At 38.2% G+C, this 13,282-nt stretch overlaps 1 protein-coding gene across 3 annotated transcripts in view; it reads left to right on the forward strand.

Moving 5' to 3' along the window:
* Positions 1-13,282, forward strand: part of LOC103463406 (tensin-3-like) — a 44,597-nt gene that overhangs the window by 17,262 nt on the left and 14,053 nt on the right. For all 3 annotated transcript variants that reach the window (XM_008406724.2, XM_008406725.2, XM_008406726.2), the window contains 3 exons: positions 4,680-4,810; positions 6,373-6,481; positions 6,574-6,642. In XM_008406724.2, the coding sequence (XP_008404946.1) occupies positions 4,680-4,810; positions 6,373-6,481; positions 6,574-6,642 (309 nt within the window). The remainder of the gene's footprint in view (positions 1-4,679; positions 4,811-6,372; positions 6,482-6,573; positions 6,643-13,282) is intronic.

The raw sequence follows: 13,282 nt of genomic DNA on the forward strand, positions 1-13,282 counted from the left end.
TCTGATTTCACAAAATAAAAAAATATAGATGTGTCTTTTTATATAGTGCATATTTTCAACTGTGCATATTTTCAACTGTATGCACTACCGTTTCCTCAATGATCTGGTTGACTCCAATAAAGCTATCTCTGATAGCCTTGGCATGGACCTAGCTATTATTGAACCGAGACAGGGTTTTGTTTCAGGCGACAATAAATCTGTCAAATTCCTGTTCATGTTTCTTGCATTACAGGATTATTGGAGAAATGAAAAGTGCTCCCTTTGTCCCTCTCTTTGTGGTCAACAGTCCATTTGCATTTGATATATTCTCGTAAGAATTGTTTTATTTCAGTTAAGTTTCAAACTCCTTGTTTTACAGTTGTGGCTCCAAAACACTCTTGGTGTGGCAAAAAAAAAGTATATTTTGAAATTAAATTATTTGGTTTTATAGGCGATGAAAACACAAACTTTATTAATATATTTTCAAGCTTAAAGCATTGCCTAGGCKTAAGACATTTTCCCTTTAAATGTTTAGTAGGCCAAACTTTAGGAGACAGAAACTCTTCTTACGATGAGAAGCTTTAAAGATTTTTATGGTTTTCAATGTCTGCCTGTCTGTCTCAAATATGTCACTTGTGTCAATCCTTGAGGTTCCTTAGAGCCCAAACTTGAGCAGACAATTGCACAAAAACATGGCAGGTATTGTGTCAAGATTTGCTATGCAGACAGTGAAACTATGGAAAAACCATAAGTTACTTTTAAATAAAGCCCAATTGCGACAATTCTGCTTGTAAAAATAAGGCTCCACTTACTCCTATTCAAAATAAATATCACATCAAACATTATCAGACTGAGAAAATTGTGATAAGACAAGTACAATTTATTACTGTTAAACTGTAGTGGCACTGCACAGAAGTCCAATCCCAGATGTTATCTAGAATATTTTTAAAAGAATTGCCCATTATGCTGAAAACACTTATGCTGCCTCACTTTCTAAAATGCACAATTTCCAGCATGTTCAGGTGAATGAAGATCTTAAGACTGAATTTCATGGTTTTGTTTTGCTGATTCAAACTATTTGTTTTTTCAATTAATCAATCAGTCAAGTTTATTTGTATAGCACATTTCAGCAGCAAGGCAGTTGAAAGTATACTTTAAATAACAAAAACACACAATTACAAAGTTTTAAAGAAAATACCATACAGTTAACAATTGAACAAACATTATATTTTGATGAGTGCCATCACCAAAATCAAAAAATCAAATATGTTGATCAATGTTTCATCWGTTATGGTTCAAAATCAGTTCTAAACAGGTGGCTTTTAATTCKTGATTTAAAGGAACTCAGTGTTTCTTGCAGTTTTCTGGAAGTTTGTTCCAGATTTGTGGTGTGTCGAAGCTGAATGCTGCTTCTCCATGTTTGGTTCTGGTTTTGGGAATGCAGAGCTCTGGAAAGTTGATAGCACAACAACAGATCTKTAATGTACAGTGGTGCCAAGCCGTTCAGTGATTTGTAAACTACCAACAGTATTTTAACGTTTATTCTCTGAGCCAGTGTAAGGACTTTGATGTGCTCTATCTTCCTGGTTTTTTTCCAGGTACAAATCACCACCAATTGGTGGAAATCTCCACTTAAGACAGAAGTATGTATGTTTGTTGTAGGACGGAGGTTTGTAAAYGTGGGTTTTGCTGAAGTTTGGGAGAATTTAGTCGAACAGATAGTGGAGGACTCTGGTGTGYACGCAGTGATAACCAAAGCCTCTCTGTATGTGACACACAATGACGTGTTTACTCTACTGCTTGCCTTGTTGTCACTGGAAATACACAGATCCTGAGGTTACATTATGCAACCACACATAACGTGAGGTGGGTAAAGTGACTAAAAAAGATGCAATGATTATGGGTACAAATCACAGATGAAGGCAGATTAGCCCTAACCTGAACTTTTGTGTGTTCACACCAAGAGATGAGAGGGATTTCTGTGATACAAGGGAGAAAAAAAAAACTAAAATAAATWAAAAAAATACACCACCAGAGAACTAAGCAAAACTGGAAAATCTAAAAGCAAATAGTGCTGAATGTTTATTTTGGATATTTTCTTGATCTCATTTATTGTTCCTTAATAAGGGGAAGAAATAACAGGTGTTTATGTTTCCTGCTGGTGTGACGTGTGTATACATAACCTCTGAGAGTATTTTGGCATCATGATGGTTTACATGCAAGGAATGAGAAATATCTCATGGTGAATTGGCTTCTGAAAGGATTGTCCCACTTCAAAGTGGAACAGTTTAAATTGAGCATGGATGTAGGAATATGACTGACTCTTGGGAACCATTTGTACATTGAATGCTGAAGCCTTCCTCTGCTCCTGTAATGCTTTTAACAGTATATGCCCCATGTGGGCATATTTATGACATATTGATTTAACATACTTGGTTATTTTGCAATGCAGTCCAAAATGTGATTGGATCTGGACAAAGATTGTGATTCAAGCAAATCGACGAGCCACCATTTAGCTCCAGTTWAMTCTGCATGGCAATGTAGTGTGTGTGGAAAGCTTTAATTAAATTTTTGTAAATTAATTTCTGGAAAAATCATTAATATTTTAGAAATTCTAAAAAATGTAATGTGTGAATTTGTAATTTTATCCTTGAATCTTAAAGTTCAAGGACTGCTAGCCTGCTGTAACAAYCTTTTTCAAAAAGTTATTGCTCAAAAATGAAATTTAATATATTTTTTACCAGCAAAGATGCAACGATATGACGGAATATAAAAGTACTGCATTTCAGAAAGCAAGAGAAACTCAACAAATCATTRATGTTGCTTTTTTGGAAACTCCTTTAACTCTCCATATTGTCTCTCCTTGCCTGGTTCTCCACAACCTGACGGTACATGCTGTATGGTGAATTCATTACGTCATATCCACTGGGACAGCGCCCGGAAGAACAGTAAATCTTATTCTGTGACCTCTGTGATGCCATCTGCTTGAGAAACAGTCCAAACTGAGCTCAGAACAGTGAGAATTTGGTTTATCCGGGACGAACAGGAATATCCTTTTCAGCAACTCAGACGACTCTTGTTAGTGTCTTTGCTTCAACATCTACCGCTCATCCTTTACTTATTGGTTTTGGCTGCAACCTAGAATTCGTGTGGCGGAAACGGGGTCTGAGTGTTTGTACATCAGCAGATTGACATGTCAAAGCATTGGAAGCTGATATTTCCTCCCAGGCGCATTTTAAGCTGTAACTAACACTTGTCTTGGTTCATTATTATAGTGAGTGTTTTCAGGGAACAGTTTGAAGGAGGAACTTGYAAGCATTCTGGAATGCTTTTGAAGTTTTGACATAATGCCTTCACCCTSTCATCTTCCTGAAAAGACTACAGTCCTGTAACAAATGTGGTGGACATTAGGTGATACTTGAGACTTCCATGGAAGCTTTTTTGGCCGGCCTGCTGTAGGGACAGTAGCTGGATTAGTTGCAGTGGCTCTTTCCAGCTTTTCTTTTATGAGACGTTTTGGGTGGCTAAAATTGAGTCCTTAAAATTTTAGCCTATTCCCAGGTTTGGACCCTCTAAATACCAGCAGCAGAGACTTTAAAGCCAAGYATAACAGGTTGAAGTGTCTGAAAATCAGTGGTGCATCATTAAAATGACAAACCCAAMAGCCTCTGYGGTCTTCAAAGAACRACTACTTTTTAGAAATCCTGTGAGCACTGCTTGTATTTCGCTCCCTTCTCTCCCTTCCTCTTGATTGCTACATTTAGTGTCAGTATTTTGACAGTGTCACTGATGCTTTTATTATTCGAACTGGAGAATGACAAAGACTCAGAATTTCTTCTGTGTTAGTTAATGAAATCAGCCTATTTACAATTTGGTTTGTCAAAATAATTTATTTCAGCTTGGAAGCATGCATATCCTCCTGACTGCCAGGAAAAAMARATATTGTCCAATCACCATATTTTTTTAAATCCCACAGTCTTTGTAAGGTAATAAAAGGTTTTATGAACTTACTTTGTCTCTACCCATAAAATGTGTTATTACTGATAAATGCCATTTTTAATAATTAGTAAAAGGTACGTACAAAAGTCTCACCCCTTCACATGTGGTATCATTGAAAAGCCCTAAATGTCCTCTCCAGATACCAAAARGAATTAATTCAGTAGAATGAATTAATTCTACTAGGGTGGGAGATATTCAAGTTTAGGAATCTCCTCTACAGAGGACAAAAATGAACTGCTGGTAGTCAGGAGGATATTTAGAACAAACTTCAGCGTAATTCTGAACTCAGARGTCACTATTGTATCAATAAGAAAAAGAAAAAAATTGTTATAGCAGATGTTTTTCAGGCGAGACACGGCAATGTTCCACCATCTGTTTATGGTGCAGACTCTCTTAGTCACACTAGCTGTACCTCCACTGATAAAACACATGGAGAGAAGCTTTTGTTRAACGCAAACACGGCAAACACTAATTACTGTCATCACCCTTTATTGGCAAGTCGGCATGTGTTTACAACAAAGTGTCGATTTAGTTTAACGTCATACTTTTTTAAAAACATAACTAGACTGTTTGTGTGTGTAAATGTGTGTAGCAACAGAAGACATGACTGAGTTTGATTCTCAAACGGATTGCGTGTCAGATTATAATCTGTTTTACTGTCTGACTCCCTCCCTCCTCTGCCTCTTTATTCGCCTGATCAGGGTGGAAACAGCAGAAACATGTCAGCGATGTGGTGGACTATGGTGGCCCTCAGAGTCCAGGATGGAAAAGAGGCGGAGCTCAGAGCTWTAAAGGCTCCCCAGCCAACAGCCCYTCCTTCTCAAGCTCCCAGGTAAACTCAGTTTCAACTCAGCTGACTTACTGGCAGGTAGAAAGAAAGGGTGGATGATTAAATCATTTTGGATTTAGAGCTTTTGTGCTGMGTTGAATAMACAATAAAATGTGTTTGCTGACATTTTCGATGTCTTTTTGCTGCCGTTACACATACAAAGGTATACAAATTATTTTATCAGGTAACATTTGGAGCTCATGAGTAAATTAGACTTTATTTTAAAAGCACCTGAASCAATAGGTTTATGCAAAGAGCATAAACCTAAAACATTTTAGTAACAATAAAACCGCGAACAAGAAAAGTACCTGCAGCTTCAAAATGTTGAAGAAAAGTGAAGAATGTTTTTGAAGAGATCTCCACCTGCTTTTGGCATTTCAAAATATGTAGAATTTTCTGAGAATAGGTCCAAMATCTCAGCGCTGTGATATTTTAGCTTCTTCATAATCWCTTTTATGGCATGACAAAATGCTCCATCCCGCCAGAAAATAAATCACCACCAAATTTTTCCKAGATCGTTGGATAAAGTTGCCGCTGCACAATGTTTTGATCCCAGTCTTTAATCATTTCAGTGCTCTTGGGTCGGTATTGTAGGCGAAGCATCCTGACACCTGKATTGTATCAGGATGCTCAACTGTTGGCGCCACACAGAGCTCAGGGAAGCTCTTACCTTTTCTTCTCGAGATGTTAGGCACATATGAACTTCTTGCTGAGTTTTGATGTGTCCTTCAATTTTTTTACTCATTGGACTGGATTAACTCTGTTACTTTCCTTCGTGTCCAATTGTCTTTACTTCATTGTGCACACATTTGCTCTCACACCCACCTGATGCCAGTGATGAGCAATTCTACACTTGTGACAATCTGATCTTAGTTTTACCGTTTTTGAAGGAGGAGACAGTTATACAGCTTGCTGGACTCTCAGGGATGTCTTGGATTTTTTTCCACCTTGACAAACCAGCAAAACTTCAGAAGTAAAAATATTAGCAATAGTTTTTAGCATGTGAGCCTATTTGCTTTTTCTTAAAACTGATTGGCACAAGATTACTTAAAGAGCTTCTGTCATTCTTTTATTATTATATTAACAGAGTGATTTTTARAAAGAATTCTGATTGAAATAAAGTTAATCGATCMTTTTGGGAAAATACAGTAGAAAATTTGTTTTTGTCAAAAACGTTTTTAAGTTATCAAGAGCTTGAATAAATGTGAAGCAGATTCATTGGAGAGCAGTCTTAAAACTATCTTAACAGTCACCATAAAAACCTAACGAAGCAAATCATTTATGCACTTCCAAAACATTAAGGTGTCACTTTGGCTTTTTTGTTTTGGAAAATCTGGACTTTTCTTTTCTTTCCCCCAGCCTTTTGCCCGTGTTGCATGAATGGCCTGAGTGTTTACACCAAAACACACATTGCAGCCACACACAGATCACAAGACTGATGTCTGCTGCTGTGTGTTTATGTGTGTGAGGGGGGAGGTTGTCACCTCTTAGCACTTCATAAAAAACATTTCCAATGTTCTCTTGGTTTTCTCCTCACCTCATTCTCCTTGCTGGTCTTTTTAAAGCATGGTCATCTCTACAAAACTAACAGTGTGGATTACCGCGGACAAATGGACAACTCTGACTTCATCCCAGCGACTCCGGCATTCCCAGTGTCTCCTCCAACGCCATATGGTAAGAGATGATGTCAAAAAATTGCGCCCCTGTGGCTGTGGGTGTGTCTGCATTTGGAAATTTTATCAGTTTTGTTCCCCTTTTCTTTTTAGTGAAACATTTCTCTGAGTTTTCCCAACTCGGTGCTGGCAGACAGTGGGACCAACACAGCTGGACACAAGGTAGTTTTTTCCCCCCTAAAGTGAATACTTGGCCAGATGCAGCACTTTGCAAAAAAGGAACCATATTCCCTGAACTTTTTCACTTTGTTGCGGTTTTGATACCATCTTCCTCAAATTTGCATGTCTATGTGCCTTTGGCTTTTTATGTAAAGTTACCAACCGATCTGCTTTCCATCCATCCATGGAACAGACTCTGCAGTAAATATGACACAATTACCCCCAAATAACATGAGTTGTCATCATGCTGAAAACGTGACTTGTCACCTATGTAACGCCACTCACCATGACACAAGAAAAAAGCAAATATACATTTTTACAAAGGAAAGAGTCAAAAATTGTTAGGCACAATGACTTGGATGCATTATTTTAATCTGATTACTGGTTTGGAAATAGTAACCCATTAAGTAGAAAGTGGTCATATTAGAGTAACGTGATACTGTCATCACTGTTGTGTCCCTTTCATGTAATGTGACACTTTTAACGTGGGATAGCAACCATGTGTTTCTTCTTGCTGCTCATCTGTAAAGTTCAGATTTATAGTGCGTGATAAGAAGCTGACGTCACGTGCAAACAGATTCTCCCACTTTTTTCCCCACCTGATAACGATGCGCCACTTTGTCTTGGTCTATCACATTCAAACCAAATAAAATACATTATAGCTTGTTCATTTAATGGGACAAAAAAAGAGAGAAAAGTTCATGAATACTTCTGCAAAGCATCGTATATGAGGATATGTGTCTGATTAAGAGTTAATTTCTTGATTTCAGATGAACAAGGATCAGGAGAGGGTTGGAATGTCCTTATGGCTTAATACACTAAAAACACACACCTTGTCTGGAGTTTGTGTTTGTTGGCTGGACATGTGAACATGAAGTTTTTGTTTTTGGTGATTCAAAGGCAGACTTATTTTTAATCAATTCGTATTAGACATTTCAATAATTTCAGAGATGGGATTGGAGAGCCCGTTAAGGCCCTGTGGGATAAGCTGAGGCTGGATTCCTGCTAATAATAGCTAACAGAGGAAAGGAGCTCTGCTGACAGGATGTCCACTCGTGTCCTGTTCAGGGAGGGTACAGGAGAAGAGGGGAGGGTCTGTTGTTGTTTGAACATCCTGCCTGAGCAGATATTCAGCTCACAGCTGCAGCAGGAATTTWCTGTAGTGTCAAAAACACGATTGTCTTTCAGAGGCCGGAGCTTATATCTGATTTGRGACACTGTTGTTCTGCACTAAAGTTAGGTTGAATGTTTTGCTGATATTAATGGTCATGCTATTGCTAATGCCCTTTTTCTGTGTGTTTTGAACAGTTTGCCCCCTTGAAGGGCAGTTCTGCTTTGTTGTAAGCATGTTTGGCGGAGCAGGGGGCGATAGGATGGAGGGAGAGTTGTTGAAAGACAGAACAGAAAAGCACCTGATTTTCTCTCCCTGCGAAACAGAAAAGGGCACAAAATATCTTTTGGTTGCTGACATTTTGTGACTCAGACAACAGTTTCCTGTTTCCCACATTAAATGCAAACAGCTGTCTGGGAAATAATTTGCTGTGTCTCGCCAGGAGCAGTAAGATTATCCATTTAAATAATTGTCATTTTATTTTAAGTCATTATAAATTGTGCCAAGGCTGCAAGTCTATGAACTAAAGACAAAGAGCTCTTTTATTTGAGCTTAAAGTTAACYTTTTCTTTGAGTTTTGCTCAATCTAAGCCATACACTGAAAAACAYTATTCTTGAACAAAGGTTAAAGCTACAACATTTCAGTTGTATAAGCTGAAAATATTTTAACTATTGCAATAACTGTTAACGCAGCTAATGATGCTATTAAACGCATTGGTTTCTTTTTTGCTGACATATAGAGATGAGCAGATTAGTGTAATGTTTTRCGTTTCTGGTAGTAGTTAGAGGGCAGTTCAGTCGGTCAGGCCTGAATTTCACACGATTTAAAATGTATAAACATTTTCAGTCCTATTATATAGATTACAGTTAGGAATGTGCATTTCAACAAAATCCAGCCATATGATATGAATCAAAAATAAGGAAACAAAAGTGAAAAAAAGTGTAAGTTAATTACACTGTTAAACTACCATTTATGAACGAATACACTGAAAGAAATTATTCTTGTCATACCGTAATATAATGTAGTAATGTAACATATTGTAATATAAACAACACAACAATAAAATGTTTAACTTGTACCATGCTGAAGAAAAGCAGCTATTTTTAAATTTTAACTCTTTATTATATCATTTCAAAGTGGTTTATTTGGTCTGGATTGAACTTATATCAATTTCAGAAGTTGATAGAGGTCCCTACTTTAGCTAAAACCATCTTCATTACAAATTAGATTTTTTTCATAGCTTTATAGTATAATTTTTTTTTAAACAGATAGTGATGCCATTAAAGGCAAATGTTGCAGACAGTTTAATTAGCACATTTTTTTCTTTCTTTTGTTTGTAATGTTTTGTTTTGCATTTTTGCTTGAAGTTGGAAGGTTGTTTTGTGAGCTAAGGTTAAAGTGGAAAATTAAATGTTAAATACGATTTATATTATATCTATTACCTCTAAATGTTAGCCTTCATACGCAGCTGTTGCTTTGCAGCAAGACTCWGGATCTGAATCCTGGTCTGGGGTCTTTCTGAATGGAGTTTGCATGTTYTCCCTGTGGAGATGTGGGTTCTCTCTGGGTACTACRGTCTTAAAGCATGACTACCAGATCAATTGACCTCTCTAATTGTCCTTAGTTATAGAGTGTGTGTGCATGGTTGTTTGTCCTGTGTGCCTCACAGGACAAACAACCTGCTCTATGGTGGACTGACGACCTGTTCAGATTGAACCTCGCCTCTCGCCCAATGACCGCTGGAGATATAAAAATTTACAGCTGACACGTTCACAGTACCATCAAATGTGAATCAAACCAAAACCCTGCTTCACTTGTGTACTTCCCTGTGTACATGACAGCACAAATGGAACTCTGAACCATTACACAACTTAATTTCCATTGTGTACTTATGGTCACATCAAAATAAAGAGTGATATGCAGAAGTGGTCASCCAGAGGAAGCAGAGTGCAGTGGAAGGAATGTAGATGAGGTCTAGCAAAAGGCAAATGGCTCTCTCAGGCAAATACTTGACTGTCTGAACTTAACTGGTCAAAGGTCAGGTGAAAGTCTCAGCACAGACTTCTTCAGATGGTTTGAATTGTTGTCTGTAATGAATGAGAGGTAGCTCAAGGGCCCTAAGAGCTTCAAGTGCCAATCTGTAGGGATGTTTTATGTTGCAGTAATTGTGCCACCCCTGTGAGATCCATATGTCAATCAAAGATGCTTTTTCCTGAGATTAAAAAGGCATAACACACAATAAATAATAATAATAATAATAATAATAATGTTAACTCAATAAATTGTAATGTTAACCCAGAAAATACTCTGCTGCCAAGTTATCTTTTAAACAGTTATGATGGATTAGTAGCTGGAGGTAAAAGATTGTTCTGGATGATGGATTCTTTKACATGGAAAGCAAAACTAGGAAAGAAACATTATTTCTGTATTTGTTGCCTTCAACCATATGTAAACGAAGTCCTAACATATAATATATAACAGTAAAACACTCTAAAATCATGCAGTTGCTGCTAGTTGATTGCTGTTTTACTATAACGCCATGACGACAGAAGTAGTTCTACAGATGACTTGAATGTCCTGAATTTAAAGGTTTTCTTAGATGAAAAAATATATATTATTTTTTATTATGTATCCATATTATTTGTTCATCCAATAGCTTCTTTTGGMTGAATGATTGAGACTTAAAGAAAGCCGCTCTTGAAGTTTTAAGRTCTTTCAGGTGCACTTTGTATTTGCTTACATATATATTTATAATCAGCTGAGTTATGAGGTTATGTTGGTRAATTTGTCCCTCGAGGAGGAGCAAATTCACCAAAAAGCTAGGAATAAAATTAAATAGCCCATTCATCCAGTGTCTTTCACCTCTTTTTGGTTAGAGTGCAAAGAAAACAAACATATCAAAGAGGGACACCCCTCTGTCCAACTATACTCTTCAGTTCAGTCTTGGAAATTCCTATGACAGTAGGGTTATTTAATCTCTCCAGCATGTGCTTTGTCTGTCTTAGGGTCTTCTTTAAGTGGGGCATGCCTGGAAAGCTTTATACCCTATCTTTAAGGGTCCCAGGGTACTTAGATACATCATCTCTTCTACTGGAAACAAAGCCTGAATGACAAGAGTTCCAGCAAAGATGGAGGATTAAAAATATTAATTCTTTGAGTCATAATCTGGTACCAGGGAGCCAAAAAATAAAAACTTTATGGTTCCTTTCTATGTTCATAGCTTGGCATGTCTTGGTAGGTATAGCTCCCAGGTTGAGTAGAGAAAAGGGAAGGTGGTAGGGCAATCTTAATAATGCAAGAATCTTCTCTGAATTGTTATGGGAAAATTAATTGATCATAAATAAAAGCATTCCAGAACTTGTCCTCTTACAGCTAATCATTTTGCTCTTTAAATGTCATTCGAACTTTTTATTTTCTTAATTTCCTGACAGAATAAAGTAGCTAATTCTGCTTGTAAACTGGATTTGAGCGTCACAGGGTAAGCAAAAACATTAAAGGTAACCTCCAGAAACATATTTAGGCTACTGCTGCTCTATTTCTCCAACTTCCAGTGTGTTTTCCAACTGATTTCAGCTTTTCTCCAGAAATGTAAACATACTGGTGTCTATTTTTATAACTTTAGGAACAGATTCAAAATGTTGACATCCATGTCAGCTTGTTTCCTGTGACACCAAGGTTAAAAGGAGGCACATGCTTTCACTAAAAACTAAACTAAACACAACGTAACTCAATTCATCGCCAGCTCCTCTCTTTAATTTATGACATGCGAAGACAAGACGCATGGCAGGAGTCAGTGTCAAAGTGTCTGCATGCCTTTGTCCTCCGTGTCTGTGGCGAGCAGATGGTGGGAGTGGACACACATGCCTGGACAGAGGGGCCTTTTTGAAGCCCTACGAACCCCACCACCTCCTGTCGCTGTCGCTGCTCCATAAAAGGCCACATGTCACCCCTGACCCCGCTGGAATCCGCTCTGATTGGGGGAAAACTCTCGCAGTGACCCAGCAGGAACAATGCTCAGTGGTCAGCAAAACAGAGGGAGGGATGGAGGAAGAGAGGAGGAAGAAATTCCATACACCTCCTCCCCGCCTCCCTCTTTCTGTCCCTCCCTCCATACAAACCCAGAAGTCCAGTGGCGTCACAACACGGCAAGAACAAATGGGGGGCTTATTTTTCCATCTGGGGGATGAAAGGAGTTGTGGATGGGAGAAAAAAACTATCCCGGCTTCAAAAACTTAAGATCTCTTCTGCGAGTGGAGCTCAGGCTGGCTTTTAAAAGGCAGTGCTGAGTAAGGAGGAGGACGTTCGGGGTAAAAAAGGAAGAATTCATTCCCAGCGGGTGGTAGCAGAAAAAGCAACAGGAAGGTGAGAGACCCTGGAAGTTTTGAAATAACCGGCCAGTAACGGGATAACTTCTGGGGCTGTCACCATCATGACTGCATCTCTTGGTATGTACACGCCCACATGAGTGGCAAAAAGCTTAAAAGTTTATTGGGCTGCCTGTTAAAGCTATGATTTCTCAGTGAAATTGGTATTTTTAGACATTTATCTGCTTATTGTATTTATTTTTCTGTGCTGTACTGTTTGTCCTTGAGAAACTGCATGGAGAAGTAGGCACACAAGCCTCTGGCATCTTCAAACAACTATAATTTTTCACCTTTTCCTAGCATTTTACTATATTTTTAAGAACCTGTTTTTTCTTTTTACATCTGTTCTGTGCACATAAAAAAAACAAAAAAAAAAAAAACAAAACACTTACCTCAATCTGCATTCTCCCGGATAGCACCGTCTGCAGCCTGTCTGACATCTCATATTTGCTGGTGGGATGAGGTGGTTTGTTCCACTGCTGCGTTCATGATCTCATCCTGTTAAGGGCTTATTTTGGCCTCCATCGTGTGCTGATGTATTAGTGGTTAACAAAGAGGGGCCRTTTCCCCCCYTTTTTATTTCTGCTCTASTGACCTTGATTGCTTTGAGAAAGCCTTTCTTGTTTTCATTGGGGTGCTTACTGTGGTGACGGYTACCGACAGAGATGTCACAGCCAATCAAAGGCACAACGTTTTCATGCAGATATTCATAGTTTAGCTGTTCTTACAGAATAAGTAAAAACACATCTTGCTTTAATTTTTGGGTTTAATGTCTTGTGCTACTTTTAAATAATCAGAGCCATTTATAATGAGGAATGCAGGTCAACAGAAATGTCTTTTTCCGATGAATCAGTGCAATCAATGCCCAATATTCCAAGTTGGTTATTTTTATATGGCAAATGTTTTTCCCAGCTGCAATTTTGAGACCTGGAATCAGGTTTTCATTTTCTTTAGGCATGAGCATCTAGTCTCTTTAGCTGAAGTGGTCCAGCTGAAGCAGCTTCTTTCTCCTTTTGTGCCTCTATACATCTGGCGGTGGAGAGATTTCAGGTGACTCGGATAACTTGCAGATCTTCCTTCCTTCCTTCCTTCCTTCCTTCCTTCCTTCCTTCCTTCCTTCCTTCCTTCCTTCCTTCCTTCCTTCCTTCCTTCCTTCCTTCCTTCCTT

This window comes from Poecilia reticulata, linkage group LG4, assembly GCF_000633615.1.
Source record: "Poecilia reticulata strain Guanapo linkage group LG4, Guppy_female_1.0+MT, whole genome shotgun sequence".
NCBI lineage: Eukaryota > Metazoa > Chordata > Actinopteri > Cyprinodontiformes > Poeciliidae > Poecilia > Poecilia reticulata.